Source organism: Microtus oregoni, unplaced genomic scaffold (assembly GCF_018167655.1).
Source record: "Microtus oregoni isolate MIOR12 unplaced genomic scaffold, Mior012 000004F_ref0000308, whole genome shotgun sequence".
Lineage (NCBI taxonomy): Eukaryota > Metazoa > Chordata > Mammalia > Rodentia > Cricetidae > Microtus > Microtus oregoni.
Genome location: NW_024543063.1, coordinates 1008422 through 1032958, shown reverse-complemented (window position 1 = coordinate 1032958; position 24537 = coordinate 1008422). Strand labels below are relative to the sequence as shown.

At 34.8% G+C, this 24537-nt stretch overlaps 1 protein-coding gene across 1 annotated transcript in view; it reads right to left on the bottom strand.

Moving 5' to 3' along the window:
- Positions 1 to 24537, bottom strand: part of LOC121447632 (CMP-N-acetylneuraminate-poly-alpha-2,8-sialyltransferase-like) — a 97575-nt gene that overhangs the window by 61112 nt on the left and 11926 nt on the right. The window contains 1 exon segment of the mRNA XM_041650994.1: positions 20860 to 21117. Within this exon segment, the coding sequence (XP_041506928.1) occupies positions 20860 to 21117 (258 nt within the window).

The window sequence follows — 24537 nt, the reverse complement described above, 5'->3', positions numbered from 1 at the left end:
ACAATGGCACTGGGTTTTGATCCTACTTCATGTTCTGGCTTTGTGGGAGCCTAGCCAGTTTGGATGTTCACCTTCATAGACCAGGATGGAGGAGGGAGGACCTTGGACTTTCCACAGGGCAGGGAACCCTGACTGCTCTATGGACTGGAGAAGGAGTGGGAGAGGAGTTTGGGGGAGGGGGAGAAGGATGGGAGGAGGGGGAGGGAAATGGGAGGCTGGGAGGAGGCGGATACTTTTTTTTTCCTTTTCTCAATAAAAAAAATTTAAAAAAAGATTACTTTTATTACTTCTTTTAAAATTTATTTATTTATTAAGGATTTCTGCCTCCTCCCCGCCACCGCCTCCCATTTCCCTCCCCTCCCCCTATCAAGTCCCTCTCCCTCATCAGCTGGAAGAGCAATCAGGGTTCCCTGACCTGTGGGAAGTCCAAGGACCGCCCACCTCCATCCAGGTTTAGTAAGGTGAGCATCCAAACTGCCTAGGCTCCCCCAAAGCCAGTACGTGTAGTAGGATTCTCGAAAAACCAAAAAAACAAAACAAAACAAAACAAAAAAAAAAAGAAAAACAAAACCATGGCCATTATTCTTGAGTTCTCAGTAGTCCTCATTGTCCCCTATGTTCAGCAAGTCCGGTTTTATCCCATGCTTTTTCAGACCCAGGCCAGTTGGCCTTGGTGAGTTCCCGATAGAACATCCCCATTGTCTCAGTGTGTGGGTGCACCCCTCGTGGTCCTGAGTTCCTTGCTCGTGCTCTCTCTCCTTCTGCTCCTGATTTGGACCTTGAGATTTCTGTCCGGTGCTCCAATGTGGGTCTCTGTCTCTGTCTCCTTTCATCGCCTGATGAAGGTTAATATTCATGAGGATGCCTATGTGTTTGTCTTTGGATTCACCTTCTTATTTAGCTTCTCTAGGATCGCGAATTATAAGCTCAATGTCCTTTATTTATGGCTAGAAACCAAATATGAGTGAGTACATCCCATGCTCCTCTTTTTGGGTCTGGCTTACCTCACTCAGGATAGTGTTTTCTATTTCCATCCATTTGTACGCAAAATTCAAGAAGTCCTTGTTTTTTACTGCTGAGTAATTCTCTAATATGTATATATTCCATACTTTCTTCATCCATTCTTCCATTTGAATGACACGAAGATATATATGTTTGCATGTGGGTATAGCAGACGCATGCAGGGTCCCTGGAGATCAGGGTTCTCAGAGCTCCTGGAACTTCAGCTACAGACAACAGTGAGCAACGTGACATGGATACTGTATCCTGAACTCAGATCCCCAGGAAGAGAAGCAAGTGCTGTTAACCATAGTACCATCTCTCTAGCCTGAAATTCATACTTCCTTTTGTTTCCACTGTGTATTCCTGTGCTGTGCAGCCAGAGCCGAGGAAAGCACAAAGAGGAGCTCAGAAGTCAGGTTAAAATAGTCCAACATTCTCCTAAAAGAGCCTAGCAGCTGGAATTGTTTGACTTAGAACAAGAAATAAGGTCTGGCAGACCAATGTGCCTATTTGAAGTGACAAATTGTTTCTATACGTGTGTGCAGGATCATTCAAAGCAAGTTGGGGAAACTGTGAGGATGCTGAGGGTTAATCAAGGCTTTCCCACAAAATAAAACAAAACAGAAACTCTAAACCAAAATTCATTCTTAATAAGAGTTGGCCTCAAGTATTGCCAAACACAGTCTAGGTGTGATGATACGTAGAAAATAAACTGTAGTGTTTAAAGTAAGTCTAAATTTCAGGATTACGCTTTAATTAAACTGCAACAGGTAAAATTTATTCTTTTAAAAGGTGAAAGTACAAATTATCACTTACTCAGTAAAGCTTGTGCTGTGCCAAAGAGCACATGTAATCTTGAAATATGGTAAATGTCTATTATATAAGAAATTGTCCAAGACATGGAAATCTTCTTGGCATATGAATAAAGAGGTGATAAAGAGTTTCAATATAAAGGACACCAAATTAAGTATTCCTAATAGGTATAGTTTTCCTAAGCTGCATATAAAGCATTGCATCTTAGGAGTCTAAGAAAATAGAAAGAGACCAAAGCATCTATTTACAAAGTTAAAATTACATTAGTTTTGTGATGTCAATGCTTTTAATCATCAAAACTAAAAGCATTAAAAAAGTGTATGTATTTGACAATACTTCATTAGCATGGCATGTATGAAGCACAGCAAGCAAGAGAAACTGAGAGCTTGTAAAATCAATATCCTTAATTTATAAATGAGAGCAAGTAGATCATGAAATGTAAGTAATTTGTTTAAATGTCATTTTTTCCTTTTTCTATCAGAATCACCATCAAGTATGGAACTCTCATTTTTATAATGGATTCTCCTGCCTCATTTCCTATAATCTTCAATTCTTATTTCAATTAATGGGGTCATGGTATTCTTTTATTATTCCTCTAGATATATGACTCTTCCTTTTAAATCTAAACTCCAAATGCAACATACCTTTGTCTTTACCTGTATAATAGTGGTACAGTGATCTAGAACTGGATACCCAGAGGATGTTAGGTAATAGTTCATTCAAAAAATAAAACATCGCTGAATCAATGTAACAAATTAATGAAATAATTGCCTATATTTTAAACTCAAGTATTTTAATATGTTAGCAATATTGAAAAATAATTCTGAAATTCAAATTTCAAATTTTTATTGAATCATTGTACAAAATTTAATTCCTTTCATTTTTCAGATATCTATGTTTTTGACTCATGACTTCATTGTTTAGTCTGATCATATATGTAAGGCACTGAACACAGGGGTATCAATTATTACTTCATATAAGATTGTAAATCTGTGAACTATCTAGATCTTAAAAATCATAAATATGATGAAGAATTAGTAGTAAAGTTTTAATAAGCAGGAAAGATGTCCTCCCATTGACATTCAAATCTTAGAAACTGGATTTAGCCTATGTTCTGAATCAAAAGCACTGAATCTAAAACTTATCTCTCAACATTACAAGTTTCAATGGTTGTCAGTAATTTAATAATACATTTTTACCTCACAAAAAATAAAAACAATCATACAGTGTCCATAACAGTGCTATAATCCAAGGGTGAATACATAAAATAGTAGTTCATGAAATATTAAATGTTCAATATTTAATTACAAAGAAGTTCTTTCGACTGGATAAATGAATGGTTCAGCAATTAAGAAACTTGCTATTTTTCCTGAGGTCAAGTTCAGTTCCCAGCATCAATGCTAGGTGCTCACAAACATCCATATCTCCTGTAATTACACCTGTAATTCCTGAAGGACTCAATGCTTTCTGACCCCTGCTGCTAGCCCCCCGCCCCACAAACACACACATACACATACACGTATGTTCCTACCCCTCACCCTCCCATAGACATATACTTAAATAGAACATAATTCTTAGCAAAAGAAACAGAGCTCAATCTTTCTCTGAAAGTACACTATTCATATATTTAATTGAACTTTTCTATTAAAATTAGTATTGTTATAATTTTTAAAGCTGAATCCATATTCGTTGAATGGAGGTCCATGTATTTATTTTATATGCTCATACACACACACACACACACACACACACACACAAACACACACACACACACATGAAGCCATGAAAACTTTGAAATCATTCTACCCAAAAGAAGGAAGTTATGTTTTCAAACATAATCTTCTTGTAAATGCTGTTAAAAATAATCACTGTTAACATTTGGCATCATGATGGCTATTAATTCATACTTTATGTTTCTAGTAACAGATGAGTCGATTGGCATTTCAATACAGCATTTTGTCATTCCAGGAATTTTGATGGTTGCTAGTAAAGTGGCAGATACAGGAACTCGGTTATACCCCCCCAAGAAAAGTGTTAGGGTCTTTTCCCTAGAGCCATCCTGAGTAATGATGACGTAGAGCTACTACTCTTTCTTTCAGTAATCCTAACAGCTACTTGGTTCTTCTTTGCACACTTCCTATAATCTATGCATTCTCTAGAACCTGATCTCATCACACTAACAGTCCTCTCTGTGAATCATTAAATGTTAGGCTTGTTTTTCTTCAGCTAAACAGATGTGCTCATCTCTTGATTTTACAGCTTAGCCAGCTGACTGGCATTCCTCAGAAGGAAATCAACAATTTCTGAACCAAAAACCATTTCAGAGAGCCCAGCAATGAGTGTTGGTTTCACAACTTCATTGATGAAAAGAATTTGGTCTATAAACTGTGATAACTAGAGGGTAAAAATTCCCAACAATGTAAGTCCACTGGCCTTGTTCCAAAGACATCCATGAATTCATAGGAAGTACAGTCACAGGGTTTAAGAGCCGCAGAGGGGTACAAGAGACCGTTGAGCTCAGTTTCCTCATTAGGCAAATCAGCTGGAGAAAATGAATCCCAAGGTGTATTGTATCATTTGCTCAAAGTTAAATGGCATTTAAGTGCCATGCCAACAGTAGAATCCTGCGTCCCTTATTGTCAAATGACTGCCTTTCAACTGTTATTTCCCAGGAGTGGGCATCCCACATAGCGCAAAGGGACAGTTAACTGCAAATGCTAGCATTTTCTGTGTTCATAGCCATAGCTGGGCTACTTACAACACATCTGAACTACACATTACTCCTGAATCATCAGAAGTATATTATATATTTATTGAATAATTGTTCTTAATAACTACATTGTACTACATTTGTACTAGAAACCTTTATTTTCTTCTAAATACAGACAGAATTATTAGACACAAATTATTTCTTCAATGTACTTGAAAATATCTGTGATATGGTTTGAATGAAGGTTAAATTAAAGAGGTAGTCCCTGAATACTTGATTTAAAATTTTGTATCGTTTTGATTAAGATGATAAGGCACTTAATGTAGTAACTCTTGAGTTTCCTGGTTACTTGTCTTAAAGATACTCAAACATATCTTTTGTTCATAGTAAGAACTTAATTAAAAGAAGTTCTCATAGTATAGACCATAGACCATAAAAATCTATTCAGCCATATACATTTCAGCTTCGTGGTTTTTACTTTGGATTTCCTTGATTTAAAAAAAAAATAGAGTCTTAATGTACACCTGAGAATTCTTGGTACCTTTGAAAGAGATCAGACATTAAAATGGGATTCTCCCTTTGCCCTTCATGGTGTCCCTGAAAGTTAGAATATAACTTAGAGATGTCCTTAGTTTCATAATAAACATTCGGTTAATTCTTCTCAATCAGGAACAACACTGATTTATCTTTACCAGTGAAGTTCTACGTGTTTTCACATTTTTCTGTGTTAGGAATATTGTTAGAATTTGAGTTGGAAAGAAGTATGTGTGGTTCTTCTGTCTAGTCTCTGAGCACTTACAAGAAGGCCCTAAACTTCTTGTTCTGTGAAGAAATGCAGAAGATTAACCTATGTATGAAGCACCTTGGAATTTTCAGCTAGAATAAATTCACATTCTCCATGATTGGGTTTAATATATCATAAAGATATCGAGCCTTTTCTTAGAGTTGCATACTCATCTTACCATTTGTGTTTTTCTCATTATGCAAATTCACAGTATTTCTACATTATTTTTTTTTGCTTGTCCTCAGTTTATCATCCCTACATCTTTCTCTTAGTTTCTCTTTCCTCTTGGAAGTTTGCAGACTGTCTTCAGCATTACAGTTTGAGCATCCCTCATGTGAACATACAAAGCCTACGTGCTAGTATCTGGAAGCTTTCTGACATTATCATGATGTTGCTAGTGATGAGTCAGAGTCAAAATGCTATGCTCTACCACTTCACTAAAAATACCTTCAGGCAATGTCGAAAAGGAGTATGTGAGACATAAGTGTCTATGATTAGACAGGATCCAGCCATGTAAATACTGCATATGTGCAAATATCCTTAAATATGAGAAAAAATGAATGTAATGGCAGACTCAGTATTAATCATTACTGTATGATAATTCATACTTATCCTGAATCAATTTTATTTCCTTTTCATTAATCTATTGTTTTAAACATCTTATTGAGCCTGACATTTATTCCTACAATTCTTCAGCTGAATGTCTTCCCAGAACTTGTGCAAAATTAATCTCAATCTTCGTAGGTCCTTTCACTTTGTATAACATGTCCCACCTCCTTTTTCAGTCTTACTAACTCTCATTAACCAATGTACTCTTGTATTGACACACACAAAAATTATTCACCATGTCCATGGATGTTAACAAAGATCACATAATTTTGCTTGTTCCCCTTATATATTTACCTCTTTACAATTAAACTCAGACACACCCAACTTCAACAAACCTTTCTCAACTGGACAGTGGTACCTCCTCTACTTTTTCTCATCACGGTTGTGTACTGTGAGAACTCTCTTATACATTTTGTTCCACACCATTGCTTCATGAGCTACAGTCCTTCCCTATACTCTGGTAAGTTCAACAGAAGAGATTTCTTCTCTGAACTACTTCAGGATAACTCAGGTGAATGACAGAAAGTTATTACAAAAAACTTCAAATTATGTACTCAAAATTTTGTGTTTAACTTTGAATCAAAAAATTTAAGTATAGCATTCATGTACTAGAGACTTAACAGGTGACTGTTTAACTTTACATGAAAATTGACACCATATTTTTAAATCTATGGGAAGAATAAGGAACTGGTCATTTGGTGGCACTTTGTGTAAGAAAAAAAAACAAAATAAAACAAACAAATATAAGAACCTCTCTGTTATGCCATGCTGTCCCAGCACAATTTTCTCTCTTCTTCTGTGCTCTGACCTAAAATTCAAGTTTGCTTCCTCTAGACACCCTTACTGAAAATTTTTTTCGTAACCACTTTTTATAGCGTTATCACTCCATTTATAGATACTTATTTCTAGAATTTTAAATCTATTTCTTTTTGTTTAAACAAACCAAGACTCCAGTGGGTATTTCTTGAGATATTTGAAAATGTCAGGTAATAATTAACATCACATGATTATTCTTCAACAGATATGTCAAAACTTGACATTTCCTTTGGCATGTAATATTCCTTATGAACCCAAACTGAAAGCAACCCAAACTCTTATGTTATCTTATGACCCTGGAAAACACTTGTATTTTGTTATTACTGGAACTTCTACTTCTCTTTTCCACCAAGAGAATGATTAATTATATAAGTGTCCAGTGATTTCTTGATTGTTTTTGTGCAAAGTAACAAGGCTTTTGTGGTTAGGCAATTGTTTCCATTTGGCAGGATTTCTACAATGGGAAAGGACATGTAAATGAACATAAATATTTTAGGGCCTTGGAAGGCATCATCAATTTGATTTTTGGTCAAGTTCTATCTATTTACATTTCTGGATTTTTTTTTCACTGAAATAAGAATATCAGTGAAGCTTTTCACTATGTACTAATTTTTAACATTATAGATGTTATATATATATTATATATATTAGTAAACATGTTTTAAATAGATTTAATATTTTTCATTTTCATTTTGATTATTATTTTTTATTTGAAGTGTCCCTTTGTCTTAGAACTAACATAATTACAAAAACGAATATATTCATATCATGCAGCAATCCACAATAGACTTCCTATTTAGCATTGTTAAAATTTAGAATCGTTGATCATAATGAAATTGAAGTCTGAGTTGTACACAGGACATGGATTTTTTAATTAAACATAATTTTATGGATGTTATGTTAAACATAATTAATTAACTATAATTAAATGTAATTAGTTAAATATAATTTTATGTAGCTAAAACATACAAAGGTAATTATTTTAAAGCTGTAAAATTCTATTAGAATTAAATTATGAAAAATATGTTAAGCAAAAAATAATGTAAAATAAAATGGCCAAATCTTTTTAAGACATGGCCTTGTCTCTGAAACACAAATTGTTATTTGAATTTATACAAATGCTAAACATTCTCTTCATTTTCTGGACTGCCTCTCTGTTACACATTTTGTGGGTTTTAATTGCCATTAAGAAATGTGTGAGCACCTGAGGAAGAATTAAAGCTATCCTTTGCAATAACAAGGAAACTTTGTTTCTTCTAGCAAATAGTCTTTTATTTAAGTTTTATTTTTATAAATGATAGCATGCAGTAAAGGTCAGTTGTGTGATTTAATGTTTGTCATAAACTACACACCGGGGGAAAGTCAAAATGTTTTATTCTCAAGGGAATCTGATTCTTCCATATTTCATCTCTTTCTTGGGTGAAACATCCCTCTTCTTAGACAGACAGGCCATCTTTACCATATTACATCACATTCCCCAGGACATCTATACCTTCATGACATTTAAATCTGTTTTTAGCTATTTGTATTCTATAGATACTCCTGTCTACTAAAGCCGTGTTCCTTTGCCCTTTCAGATGAAATTCTTTCATAGCTTACTCCATCTCATCCAGATTCTCTTACCCAGTGTCAACTTTATATGTATTTGATAAATTTAGGTAATGAATGTGTGATTTATATTGGACAATAAGACTTTTCAAGTGTAGTCATTGAGTTTCCATGCTCGGCAAGATATTCGCATATTCGTTTTATACAAACATATATATATATATATATATGTGTGTGTGTGTGTGTGTGTGTATGTATATGTATATGTGAATATACATGCATATGTGAAATAATCAGGCTGGTGGGACAGCTCAGTGGATTAGAGGATTACTAGCTGTTTCTTCCAGGGAAACAACATTTGATTCTCAGGACTCCTATAGAAGCTCACAGAAAACTGTAACACAGTTCTAAGGTTTCTGAAACCCTATTCTGTTCTTCAGTGGTACCAAGTACAAACAGTGTACAAATATATATGCAGGCAGAACACACAGAGACATAAATTAAAAATAATAACATTTTAAACATTTTATATATATTATTTATTATATTATATATATTATTATATATATTATTTATATATATTATTTCCCTGTTCATTATTTTTACTTTAGATCTCATGATTATTTTACTGAATATAGATGATAATATAGGAAGGCCTAATTACTAATTTCGAAACTCAATATTGTAATACTTGTATATAAACATATTTTAAGAAAAACTCAATTGGAGATTCAAAGCTCTACAGCCAACTACCGGGCTCAGCTCCTGGAGTCCAGTTGAAGCAAGAGAGGAGGGATTATATGAGCAAGGTGTGTGGGGTCTAGATTATGATAGGGAAAACCACAGAGACAACTGACCTGAGATAGTGGGAGCTATGGACTCTGGACTGACAGTTGGGAAGTTTGCATGGGACCAATCTAGGCCCTTGAATGTGGGTGACAGTTGCATGGCTTCGTCTGTTCTTGGGGACTCCTGGCAGTATGACCTGGATTTATCCCTGGTGCACAAACTGACTTTTTGGAGCTAATTTTCTATGGTGGGATACCTTGGTAAGCCTTGATGCATCGGGGAGGGGCTTGGCCCTATCTCCTACCTCAACTTGACATACCAGGCATTGTTAACTCCCCATGGGAGGTTTTACCTTTTCAAAGGAGTGAATGGGGGCTGTGACAGGGAGATACAGAAAACAGGAGGTGGGGAGGGATGGGAATTGGAGTTGCTATGTAAAATAAATTTTAAAAAATAAAATAAAAAATGATTACACCAACACAAAAAAAGGAAAATTTGATCAAATTTACACGTTTTCCTTATTGGTCTTTTAGTCATTTAAACAATGTAAAATTCAGTGCACCAGTCTGGTTACTAGACCATAAATGCATAAGCTGGAGACAGAAATATGTTTAGCTCCAACTTCCCTATGGCACACCGTAAGAACCACCGGAACACATAATAACACACATTCTGACTCCGTAGGCCTGACTCAAGTTTGAGATTTCAGTTTTGTAAGGAGCATCTGGTTGGTGCTGGAATCCTGACCTACAATGTAGATCAAGTATTTTGTATCTCTGAACCTCCCTTGTTTTTTAAAGTAATCTATTCCTTAACAATGCAATTTGAAGCCTACAACAAAGGTAGAGGCGACTAAAGGAAAAAAGAGTACAATAAGAGAAAGTGATTTAGGCTAAAGATAAGAAAAAAGGTAGAATGGATAAAAGCAAGATTAATAAGGAATAAAATGACAAAATTAAGCAGAAACAGTTACTCAGAATCCATGGTAAGAGTGTTTCAGCGCGAAGGGAACAACTTCTGTACTCACATCAGGGATACAGCAGTTGCAGCATTTTTATTTTACAATGCACTTTTGGTAGACATAAAAGGTGGTAAAGTACCCTACAGAAGAAGTTGTATTGGACTTCAGGAAAATTCAAATCACTTTAAAGATTTTGATGAGTTTTTTTTTTTTTTGAAAGCCCCAAAATAACTTTAACCACTTCATCGGCTTGAACATGTTAACTCCATGGCTCCAAAGTGGGGGAAATGGAATGGAAATGGTACTATAAATAAACGGCAAAGGTTGGCTTCTAACCCTGCTTTTCATAGAGTGAAATGTAAGTGGAATTTTCTGCTATAAACTAAATTGAAAAGAATTGCACAGAATTTATTTACATACATAAGTATTCAGAGTGTCTTCGACAGCACTTCAGTCAGGGTTTGGGAGGGAGAGATTATGATTCTGTGATTGTGTGACTAGCTAAGTTGCCCATTGTCCATAGAGAGAAAGCATCTAAGGTTCTGAAGTAGGAAACACAGGTCCATGAAGGCTGAAAACTGGAATGAGTGTGGTATAAGCAACTCTAACCCCAACAATTAGGTCCTGGAGGAAGTGGGATCAGAGATTAAGGATTTCCTCAGAGGCAGAATATGTCTGAGGCCAGTCTAGCTCTTGTCTCATGAAGACAAAAACTAGAAATGTAAGAATAGACACTTTATTCAGTATCACTGAAAATAAAATTAATTATACTCAAAAAGTCATATATCTACCTACAATATCTTAAAAATTAGATGATAGCACAAACACTAAAATAACTTTATGTTTTAACTTAATGAAGGTTTCTGTTATTTCTAGTTATTTGTGTCGTGCCAAAATTACATCCAATTGAATTAGATTTGGCTCTGAAACACTGAAAACTTCATCAATATTTATAGAGAGAGGTTCAAAGTGTGTTCCCCTGTTATACTTTGCACATAGCCTAAACCATGCTGTTTGGGCTCAAGCTAAATTGTGCATACCACTTTGCAAAGGTGACTGTCTCCTAATAGTGTGACTAATTCTGTAGCTGTATGCATGTTTGCTCTATTCTGGTTGGTTTGACCTAGTTCATGGTACGATAGGAACATCAAATATTATCAATGGTTACCAAAAACAAGTGATTAAGATAACTAACGGTTTCTCATCTATCTAGCCTTTAAACTTACCTTGTAGTATCTAATAAACTACGTTAAATTCTAAGGCTGAATAACTATATTCAATAATAGAGCTACTATTTATTTCTCTAGAACTTTTTATAAGTCTTTCTCCATTCTTGGCTATAACTGACATGGAAAACTACTCATTCACCAGGTATCTACAGAGATTGTTGCCTCAGTGACTCTTTCTGACCTTTGCAGCCTCAGTCTCCTGTAAAAAGGATTCTATAATGAGATCTGCTTTAGACTGGACCATGGTATCACATATCAAGTATTACTTGAGACTAAGTACTATCATGATTTATTAGTGTTTTTCTAAAATAAACTAGTGTTTTCTTGTATAACAGATTACTTTGTATAGGTACAAAAGTAATATAAAATTGAACTGTTCTAATTAACAATTTTATGCAATGTGAAGAACAGTTTAATGTAAATTTTATAAAATTATTTCTAGCCACCAAGTATAGTAACACACACCTTTGGAAGGCAGAGGCTGGCACATCTCTGTGAGTTCGAGGCCAGCCTAATCTACAATGCAAGGAATTTGCACAGAGAAACCCTGTCTCAGAAAAACAAAAGAAACAAAATAAAAAACCACAATAAAAATGTTACTTCCAAGCATGCTAAATATAATGATATTTTGAATATTAAGAGACAGAAATATTTCAGGTTTTACAATTTTAATATGACATATTTCTTTTTTATGTTTGCACACAGTGCTGTTATTGATGCTAAGAGTATAGGTAGACTCAGAAAAGTCAATATTTGTGATGTTTCATTTTAATAAAAAAAGCTGAAAGGCCCCAAATTAAACCCTGTGTACTTAACAATATCAGAGACACAAATGTTTCTTGAACAATAGAAGCGGTTATCCTCAAGAGAAAAAAAATATTAGATATGAAAATCATACATAGAGCTGAATTCTTTTGTATAGATCACAGTCTGTGCCTACAACACCAGTGTAGAATCTGGTATGCAAAAATAATAACTTACTGCAGTTTAAATAAAGGACATTGAAACTGAACACAATTTCCTTGAATCTTTCAAGAATAAGCTTCTGTGATAAATAGCTGAAATAATATTTCATTCTATGCTTTTATTTGTTCATATTATTAAGCAGGAGGAGGTGGATGTGGTTCATAACTGGTATATAAGTGCCAGATTAAAATAATCAGTTTGTCCTCCTGCCCAAAATGACAAAATAGCCAATGCCAATGGGTCCCATTATTCCCTCAGCCATCTCTATCAGAGGAGATGTCGGGGCAAGATTGTTTCAACTTGAAGCGGGGGCTGACTTTTTTTGTCTTAAGATTTCTTTGATGAAACATCAGATCTGCTACATAAGGAATCGTGTACAGGTATATACATGAGGTATATACATGAAAAAACATTAGTCATTGTGCAGTTGACAGTATTTCTTATTTATGGTTTTAGAAATGCTTATTTAATTTCTCTTTGCTTTTTATATAAATACACATAGTTATAAAACTTTTATATAGGAAATGCTTGAATATTTAGTCACTCAATGAGAATAAAAAACATTATTGGGTTAAGAGCCTCTGGCTAGACATGTTGCAAGCGCAAGGAGGGATTACAAATATTATGCTACTAAATGGATATAGTACTAAGCTGAATCCTAGCGAATTATTGCTGTACCCATGGATTCATAGATACATACAGCTCTCAACTATCATCTGAGATACTTCTGCGTGCAGTAGATGGTGATCAATACAGTAACTCACAACTAGACAAGGTGCTGGGAGTGAGAGACAGAATGCTCATTCCCCAAGGGAACACATGTAACACACCACACCACCAAGACTTGGGAATCATTGTGGATGAGGGAGTATAAAGACTGCAAAAAGTCTTTGTGGTGGATGAGTCCAATGAAACATTATCTTCTGTATACCTCAGGGAAGCCGTACATATGAATTCACCGTGGTTCTGGAAGCATGCAAAAAAACTGGTGCAGTCTGAAGCTAGAAAAATTCCAGAATTGAAAGGAAAGTTGGACTTACAATCCAACCCTTACACCTCAAGCTATTAAAAGCTTAGATACTAGGAAAGGGAGAGGCAGTTATCTTTAAGTGTATAGTCTCTAAGTGTATAAGACTATGTGCTCTAGTAGAAGGGCACACATCCAAGAATATTTGGGTAGGACAAATCAGTCCTAAAGAATTTTTTTAAAGGCACTAATTTGGGTGGGCCTGGGAGTGGTAGGGAGGGTTGAATATGCTCAAACCATGAGGGAAACTCTCAGTAGCTTTTCCCATTCTTATATTTCAACTTTTACTTTGATACCGCAGGCATCATATCTTGATATGATCATAGGTTTCTCTTGTCTAATATCTATCTGAAACGATCTTTAATACAATTGATTGATAAATTGTACAAATTAGTGCTGTGAGTGTCATATGCATGGGGAAAAGAATGTGCTTCAATGTGTTCCATGCTTATAAAATGACTTGGGTGTTTTCTTGTGCTTATCTCAAAATTTATGGGGACAATAAGATTTGTAGTCCTTATAAGTAAATAGCCAAGACAAGAGACTTATACCATTTACACTCCCCTAGCTTTCTTCCAAAAGGAAACTACTTGGAGCAAAAGATTGCCATTTGCATGTTGTAGTATGCATAATGCTGCATAGCCTAGATAAATGTCAACTTACTTCTTACTATGACTGTAATAAATGAATAAAAATGTGGTTGATGCCAAATAATGATCTATCATTAAAAAGTTTTATTATCTTTAAAGTGAGAGGTCAAGTTAAACATACTACTTAGACAAATTCAATCTTGTGAATTCACTACACTAGTTGGTGCCCTATAAAAGCAGACTAGACATAATTCATCTCTCCCCCGACAAACCCTTTATCCACTAAGGCAAGTGGGATACAAATAAACAAGCTGGAAGCATAGGTTACTCAAGAAACCATTCAAATTATAGCCTGTGTATATTTGCAGGTGTATAATGTATCTTTAAGTAGATCAGATATCTGAAACAATACAAATGTTCTAGTCAGCTCAAAATAAATATAGAAGTATTTCAAGAAAGAGTGCAATTTTCAATAAACTCTAAATAAATATGTTTTCTGACCCTTTAATGGAAAGAATACCATTACTACACAAAGAAACAATAATAGAAATTCACAGGTACTTGTGAAGGAAAAGTGATGTGGGAGTGTCATATATCAATCTGTTGATTTCATTGGTTAAGCAATAAAGAAACTGCTAGGCCCATTTGATAGGCCCACCCTTAGGTGGGTGGAGTAAACAGAACGAAAGGCTGGTAGAAAGAAGCTGAGTCAGAGAGTCGCCATGATTCTCCCACTCCAGACAGACAGAGGTTAAGATCATTCCTGGTAAGCCAGCTGGTGGGCTACAGCAGATTATTAGAAATGGGCTAGTCCAGGTGCGAGAGCTAGCCTAGAAGAGGCTAGATAGAAATGGGCCAAGTGGTGTTTAAAAGAATACAGTGTCCGTGTAATTATTTCGGGGCATAAGCTAAAGCTAGCCATGTGGGCGGCTGGGTGCCGGGGACGCAGCCCCGCCGCTCCTACTACTACAGAGTGGCACACAACGTGCTAATGAATTCCATGTAATGATACGATGTTATGGAGGATAAGAACTTTGGGGCACGTATTACTATCAAGATTTGTTGGTGTTCAAGAATCAAATTAGAATTTAGTTTCCTGGAGATAATTACCATCATCAGGACATCTAAAAGTTACCCCAAAATGACTGGGGAAAAATGAGGTAAATACACTCAGTAAAAGAGAGAAATGTAAAAAACAACTCATAATATAATATAGACTGAACCCTTTCAAAAGGGTAGTGTCATTCCTTGATTACTAGAAGTATCACCATCTCAATCTTTGGCCTGTGTGCTATGCTGTGTATTTAAACTATTATGTTTCACATCTTCCACCTACCTAATACAAATCAGTATCCTCAGGGTAGATTCAATTTATTTTCATCATGTTCTAGGGGAAAATATTTATACCTCTGACATCATTTCTCATTTTCATTTTCATATATATATATATATATATATATATATAGAAAAAAATCAACAAAGAACTACTGTAAACACTAGGAGAACCCACTTCTTCATTCACAGTACCAGACACAATAAACGTGCACTACTTTGATTGCTATTATATGCCGGAGAATTGTTCTCATTAATAATATTCAGGACTTTGCATCACATACCCCTTGGTGGCAATCTTTATTCACAAGTGACAATGATTTATTTCTCTCATATTATTTTTGCTTACTTTTATAGTTTTATTTTATTTTTTTCTTGTTTGGAGTGATGAATTTTAATTGATTATCCAACTTTGGCAAAATCAGATGTTATTTAATGGTAAACAGATACTAATGTTTTATCTGTTCTTTCATTCAAAAAATGACTATTTTTAGTCCCTGAATATTTAAGAAAAATTCCAAATATGTCCATTCAACTATCCTGTACCGTACAGGAAATGATCACTCAACAAATGCCTAATAAAAACCAAAAGAATGAATTGAACTGCTACTGAATAAAAGGCATTTCTTCAACTAATTAAGAAGCTTTCTAAAATGGACATAGTTAAATTGAATCTTGAAAAATGAGGTGTTTTTTTATCTCTTGGGAAAACAGAAAATCCTGACAAGATTTACATAAAATACACTAAATTGAAACACATCCATTTCTATTCTTTTAAAGTAAAGAAAATGTTCAAAAAGGCAAAAAATTGTCATTAAGATGTTTCTTAGCAAAGAAAAATATAGAGCTCAATAAAAATCAATAAAAAATATTTACAATAAAAACAACCAAAAAGGATGTTTTTTTACTTCCTTTCTAAACCTGCCTTGTTTCCTATATAACAAAGATAAAAGTTATATACCTTATCATTATGAAATTTTTATTAAACACTTAGTAAACATAGGTTCACATAGTATAAAGAGGTTTCAAAAGTTCTAGAGCTAAGGGTATTGACCAGCTTCAAACACCCAAAGAGCAGTCAATTATTTCTTGTTGACAGCCTGTTTAAAACCTTTGTTCAGTGTTAACTTAATAGATGCTTGGCTTGTACATCCCAAAAGATTTGGCCCAGTTTATCGTGTTAAAATATTTTGTGACATTAAGGGAATAATATAACAGAAATGAGATCAACTTAGGAAAATAAATTAGTTATGAAAAGACTTCAAATATTCACATACACATTAGCCTCTTTCTTGTAGACTAGCTATAGGCTGGAGAACACTTAATTTATGCTATTTCAACTCATTACAAATTTGTTTTGTAAGTCACACGTTATAAATTTTTAACGAGAAATAATTTTACTGTAAGTTCGAAAATGTTTTCATGGGAAGAAAGAGTCAGTCAGCAGAGGTTTTCATGCACTTATTTGTGACTAACAAAGTTAAAATGATGACAAGAGATACAAGCCCCATGACCGTTTACCCTTGAAAGACACAACTTACATAGACAGAGGTTCACTCTTGCATGTGGATAAGAAGACTATCAATAAAGCAGAAAATTGATAGTGGGTTTTTTTTATAGTGTATAGATATTATACAGGCGTATAGTCAGCCCAAGTGATATAACTTCATTTAAGTTTATATTCATGTGTGTGTGTGTGTGTATACATACATATAAACATATGTCTATGTTTATGTTTTTATTGTTTTGGATCATCTCTCAGTAGTTGAAGGACTCTATTGATGTTCACACTCAGTCATAGGGCATGAGACTTGAAAGACTTGGCTGGATCTAACCTGAAAATCTTTTTTCTGCAATCTAGTTTTCTTGGTACCAGAAAGTACTATGCAAGCTGCCAAGAAAGACAAGCAAGATAATCCTATCCATATGAATCAAAATAATGATTATCATAGCGAGGTATCGTAAAGTATAGTAGTGATATTCAAATGTTGGTGGTAACTAACAGCCGTCTAACTGGACTTATCAAACATCAACAGTATGAAAATCACACCGGAAAATAGAAACTTGGCCAACACCCTAGTCTAGTGAAGTCATGGATCTCCAAAGAGAACCTATATAGTACTGCTTTGTTAGACTAGCAGCATTTCTTACTGCACTCTGAATGGTATCTATATGGGTAACCATGTGAAATTTCAGCTTTCTTCCCTCATCAAAGAAGAGCATTACAGAAAACCACAACTGATTTTTTTTTAATATCACAGATACAGAACTCTGATATTACAGAGATAAATGGGTTGTGGGAGTTCAGTTCCATTGGATATGTCTACAACATGGGAACAGAAAGATTGTAAGCGGCAGAGGGAAAAGGCTGTTGTTATTTTGTCTACTAGCAATGACAGGAATGCTATACCTCTGACACCTCCAATGTGGCTAACGACATAATCCTGAACATTTACAATATTAGTAAACACGCTAACATGAGAAGAGGAAAATCTCACTAGGTCCACCCGCAGAAAAGGACTATAGGCAACATAATGACTACTGAAAGAGAGAATTAGCCTCTCCTGGGTATGAACTCTCAATTGGTTATCCAAAACAAAGTGGTGAGCCCTGGAAACATATGCACACAGCAATAAAAATGAACTTGATTGGCGGTATGTATGTACTTATGTATGTATATGCAAAAATAATAACAAGGGGCCATCAGTTTCAGAGGGGTGGGGAGGCATGGAAAGAGGTGGAGGGAGGAGACATCACAGAGCTTAAAAGGAGAACAAGGAAGGTGGAAGTGATGTCATTATATCTTAATTAGAAAATTATAAAGTTGAGCACAGCAGCACATGTCATTAATCTCAACCCTTGGGAGGCAAAGCCAGGCAGATCTCTGAATTTGAGGCTAGCAGAACTCATAGAATGTGTTCCACGACAGCCAGGACTACACAGAGGAATCCTGTCTTGGAAACAAACAGACAAACAAGCAAACAAAAGGCAAAACAACAAAAATTAAAACTTTAAAAAATAGATAAGTAAAAAATGTAAATTAATCAAAACAAAAAGGAAGATATATATGTATATATACATATATATTTAAATTTAAGCATCAAAGGCAAAGAAGCAGAGACGATTAGAATAGTAATAATGTTTCAGATGCTGCAGTTAAGGTGGAGTCTAGCTTCAGAATAAAGGAGAAAGCATGAAGCTAAGGAGATCATTTAAGGACTAATTTCTCAACAAAAAAAGGATGGTAGCAGGCTGATGATGCCATATCTTTCCATTTGAAAATATTGTCTTTGAAAATTGCTGATATGTTGACAGTGCAGTGCTAAGGGTGATGAAGGAACAAGGCTACTTTATGATAAATATAATTTTTCCATGTACATTTGCCACACAACGGAATTTGAAGCTGAAATAATAATACATTAGTATGTGTGCATGTAATATACAATTGATGCTCAATAACATTCTGTGGCATATATCTACATGTAATAATTTATAATTTAGTCCATCTAGATCCTTTCTCTGGGAGAGAAAGCAACTGGAAACCTCCAGGAAGAGAAGCCATTAGTCAGTGAATTATTTCCATCTCACTGTCAAAGTTTTTAAAGTAGTTTCATACAATTATTGTTAGCTACTGAAGCAATGAATGTTGCCTTTTAATCTTTGCAGGTGAAAGCAGAATACCTGTGAATTCATAAGTAGACAAAACAATCATCTGCTATCCATACAAGATTGGAGGGTCAAATATAGCTGGATTCAAATGGGTTCTCATGGAGGATGTATGACCACATTTTTTTTTATTGTTTGTCTTTTGGGTGAGAGGCAACTCTGTTCCAGACAATAAAATAAGTCCCCACATACACCTGCCAATCATTATGACGCAAGTCAATGATAATGAAGACACAGACTATAGGTTTCAAATATGAAAATATCATACTAGATATTACCAGAGTTTGCTTTCCTTAGAAATGTTCAAAATATATTTGATGGTTAGCGATCTGAAACAGAATATATTAATTGTAAGTCTAAAAGTTAGATGCAAAGTTAAGTGCCCAAGTCATTAAAGGCAGAAAAGAGACAATACTAGCCAGACCCCTGCTTCTCAACATTTACCTAGGCAGAGTAGCATTGTGATTTAAATTCTACTTGCCCATAGTAGAACAGTCTGGGAATTGATGTTGCCTATTGCTCCTCTAGACTAAGAAAGAGAATTTTGTCTCTACAAAACACAGACATCAAGATTCTTAGAGTGAAAATTCTAATCATTAGCTGATCAGATCCTAGGGCTCTGCAAACATACAAGCTGTTGCAAGAGAATGAGACTGGAACAAAGATTGACAATTTCTAGGTAATGCAAAAAAATGAAAATGAAAAGCTGTGGTTTGTAGTAACAATAGTCACCAAATGATCAAAGATGGTAGGGATCTGTTTATTGAAGGAATATTACAATATTAAGATACCAGTATTTTTAATTAGATTAATAATAATAATTTAAAAATTACAGTCAATGTTAGTTGGTAACAAAGCCAAGAAAGGAAGTGTCACCAATGAACTGATATAAAGGCCACCAATACGGATTACAGCCCCTGTCACATGGAAAACAATATTCTTATCAGCATCCAAAATAGGAGCGAATCTATCAGCTTAATCAGCCTGTAATGTTTATGTTCCAAGGAGGAGGAACAAGAAGTGAGTCCTATTTGGTGCAACTACCTTCAGGATTAGTCCCATGTTGAAATCTACTTCTGCATGTTGCAATACTTTCTAACACAGGCTGGTACTTTCACTGCCTTATCTTACCTGCCCTGTAAATGTATGGGTGTGAGAGTGTTTAGAATCCTTATATTTTCTTCACAATCACATGCCATGTAGACACCAGTGTTTAAAGCTACCGTGGACACTCTTTACCTTCGCATTGTATATATATATATATATATATATACATATTTTTTTTCACATAAGTTTTATTCACTCAACCTAAGGATATAAGACATGACAAAAACTGTACAGATGCTAGAACTGAATAAAATTGCTTAACATCTTCAGATATGATCACTTGTTTAATTCTTTAAGTTAATAAAAAGTTAACCAAACACATGATTTGTCAGATATGTTGATCACTAATGAACAACAAATGAGGGTGTTCAATTACGTGAGAAAGCTAAACTTAAAAACATATCATTTCAATAGCACAAATAAAGAACAATAAAGACAATTTGACACAGGACAGTAGATACAAACTCACTAACTTAGCTTTTTTTTGTAACTGATAACTAATTATTAATAAAAATAGCAAAATTAATTTATGTCTTTGACAACACTACATAATAATCTTCATTCCACAAATTAAGTTATATGAAAAGGATGACTGAAAGAAGAGCTATAAGAAACTAATGTTTGTCTCTGTATGTAATAATATAATCAACATAATCATTGCCTCTGTCTTTAAACTCTGTTGTGAAATGCTACTCCAAGGTAATCAACTTTTCTTCCAATGATACAGTAATTAAATTTCTAAACCAAAATAAAGGGTTGTTTGTAAACAGCACTGCAAAGGATATGATACATAAATGGTAGACTTATCAATAATTCCTAATGTTAATATGAATTTCAAACAGGTCCTACAGGATTCTAAGTAAAAGGTTGTTACCATACTTAGAGTCTCACAAAACAGAAGGATGCTCACCTTATTACAAAATTGTGACTGTCAATCTCCTTGCCACATTCACTGTCTAGCAGAATGCCAGAATTTCCAACAACAGCACAGGTCTTAAACCTGCGGTTTTTCATTGGGGAAACTTCAGGCAGGAGGCTGTGCAGATCATGTGAAATATTTAGTGTCCGGCGTCTGTCCAGCACATAGTGTATGACATCACCAGGCTTAAAACTGCTCTTGACCACAGAGACATCACGTTCCGCATCTAAGAAACGGAGAATGTTCTTCCTATATTTGGAATGCAAGCAAAGTTTTATATTAAGAATTGCATATCTACCTGATGGGGCTATTTAGACAAAGCATGCACAATATAAACTGGTAGCTGCTACTGTTAAATCTTCAGGTGGTATTTAAATCAAGTAGATATTATCAGAAACGCATTTTTTTAAAATACCGTGTAGGGAGTTTAGAAAAATTCTGTACGTAGATATAGTATATACTTATATATCATCAAAAGTGAAGAAATCACTCCATTCATTGAAAATACACTTAAATATAATTCATTAAATAAATACAATTAGTACAGTTGGGTTTTGTACCAGTAGATACTTGGTTAGTGTTTTCAATTATCTAGAGTCTTTGCTTTTATTTAATATTGTCCTGTGAATTGAATAGCAATACTTGGCATAATTTTGAATTAGATTATAGACAGAAATACTAAATCATTGAGAATCTCCACAAAATACTTTTACCAAAATGGTACATTAAATCTGTCTGTAAGTTTTTATTTATGCTTAAAAGTCCAAGAAGTAAGATGGTTTAGGTACAGAAAGTCCTGAACAGACAGAGCATTAATTTGATGTGGAAATTGTGTTTGTGTGTGTGTGTGTGTTTGTGCACATGCACAACACACCCTAGATAAGTAAGAACCTTTCTAAGTTTTTAAGTGTACATCTAGTTGTTTTGGCTATTGAGTTGATCTTTTCATATTGGATGTGAATGCATCTAATGGAGGAAAGTACAAGAGAAACAACTGTAACTCAGCTCATCACTGTATTTTAAAGCCCATATTTTCATTTTTAAAATGTATCCCATCCTATAGCTATGCTACAAGCTAATGATAAGATATAAGATGCTGTGCAAATATAAATATGTGCATATTCTAAGTCAGTAACAGAAAATGCAAAACTAGACAGAACTGACGGGAGGGCAGGTGAAGTGGAGCATAAGATAAAAATGTACCTGGTAAAGTGGTTGGTCTTTTAAACTTTGGAAGTTGAATGTTGTACACAATAAATTGATTGCTCATAGAAAACTGCTTTGAAAGTATTTAATTTTGTTAATTAAGATGCAAAATAGGAGAATCATACATAAAATAGCCAAGTGGCAATCAGTGAGGCAAAGGAATTTATCTATTGGAAGGGCGAACAGTCCAAAATGTGATGTTCTGCTGTTTGCAGTTCCCATATTTGACTGCACCCTGATTGGTAAGGAATGAGAGCATAAATCATAGTTGTCCACACAAGAGTGATAAAATTATATTTCTATGTAAACCTGTAGATTTGAATGATGCAAACAGGTATGGGTGAACAAATCATGGAATGCAGGACTATATTAGAATATATATTTAGAGCTCTTTTTATTGAGCTCTAAATTTTTCTCTATTCCCCTCTTTGCCTGCCTCCTCGCCGTCCACCCTCTCCCAAGGTCCCCATGCTCCTATTTTACTCAGGAGATCTCATCTTTTTCTACTACTTATATAGATTAGATCTATGTATGTCTCTCTTAGGGTCCTCATGGTTCTCTAGGTTCTCTGGGATTAGAATTTGTGGGCTGGTTTTCTTTACGTTTAAAAACCACTTATGAGTGAGTACATTTGATAATTGTCTTTCTTGGTCTGGGTTATCTCACTCAAAATGATGTTTTCTGTACCCATCCATTTGACTGCAAAATAACAAATAGCATAATATATCTTGGAGTAACTATAACCAAACAAGTGGAAGACTCGTATGACAAGAACTTTAAATCTTTGTAGAAAGAAATTGAAGAAGACACTAGAAAGTGGAAAGATCTCCCATGCTCTTGGGTAGGTAGATTTAACATAGAAAAAATGGCAGTCTTACCAAAAGCAATCTACAGATTCAAGGCAAAATCCCAGCAAAATTCTTCACAGACTTCGAAAGAATGGTATTCAACTTCATATGGAAAAGCAAACAAACCAGGATAGCCAAAACAATTCTGTACAATAAAAGAACTTCTAAAGGCATCAAAATTTCTGACTTCAAACTTTACTACAGAGCTACAGTACTGAATACAGCCTGGTATTGACATAAGAACAGACAGGAGGAACAATGGAACTGAATCAAAGACCTGGATATTAATCTACACACTTTTGAACACCTGATCTTTGACAAAGAAGCAACAAATATCAAATGGAAAAAAAAGCATATTTAACAAATGGTGCTGGCATAACTGGATATCAACATATAGAAAATCGACCTATATCTATCACCATGAACAAAACTCAAGTCCAAATGAATCAAAGACCTCAAAATGAAGCCAGCCACACTGAATCTCATAGAAAAGAAAGTGGGAAGTGTACTTGAATTCATTGGCACAGGAGACCATTTTCTAAATATAACCCCAATAGCACAGACACTGAGAGAAACAATTAAAAAATGGGACCTCCTAAAACTGAAACACTTCTGTAAAGCAAAGGACGTGGTCAACAAGACAAAATGACAGCCTACAGAATGGGAAAAGATCTTCACTAACCCCGCATCAGACAGAGGTCTGATCTCCAAAATATACAAAGAACTCAAGAAATTGGTCATCAAAAGAACAAATAATCCAATAAAAAAATGGAGTACAGACCTAAACAGAGAACTCTCAACAGAGGAATCTAAAATGACTGAAAAACACATGAGGAAATGTTCAACATCTTTAGTAATCAGAGAAATGCAAATCCAAACAAATGTGAGATTCCATCTTACACCTGTAATAATGACCAAGATCAAAAACACTGATGACAACTTATGCTGGAGAGGTTGTGGGGTAAAGGGAACATTCCTGTATTGCTGGTGGGAATGCAAGATATTACAGCCCCTTTGGATGTCAGTGTGGCAATTTCTCAGAAAATTAGGAAACAACCTTCCTCAAGACCCAGCAATACCACTTTTGGGTATATATCCAAAAGATGCTCAACTATGACACAGGACATATGCTCAATTATGTTTATAACAGCATTGTTTGTCATAGCCAGAACCTGGAAACAACTTAAATGCCCTTTGACTGAAGAATGGATAAGGAAAATGTGGTACATTTACACAATGGAGTACTACACAGCAGAAAAAAATAGATTAATTTTTTTTCTTTTTTGGTTTTTTAGAGACAGGGTTTCTCTGTGGTTTTGGAGCCTATCCTGGAACTAGCTCTTGTAGACCAGGCTGGTCTTGAACTCACAGAGATCCGCCTGCCTCTGCCTCCCGAGTGCTGGGATTAAAGGCATGCGCCACCACTGCCTGGCTAGATTAGAGTAATTTTTAAAGCATAAAAAGGGATCTTCGGAAGAATTCATTCATGTTTGTAACTAACATCAAGGAAATAGACCAAGATGTACTAGCTTTTGAAGAAATTATTTAGACAAAAGCTTAGGAACATGGCATACAAAAGTCCAAGATTTTTTTTAACTGAACAGCAGCCAAAAGA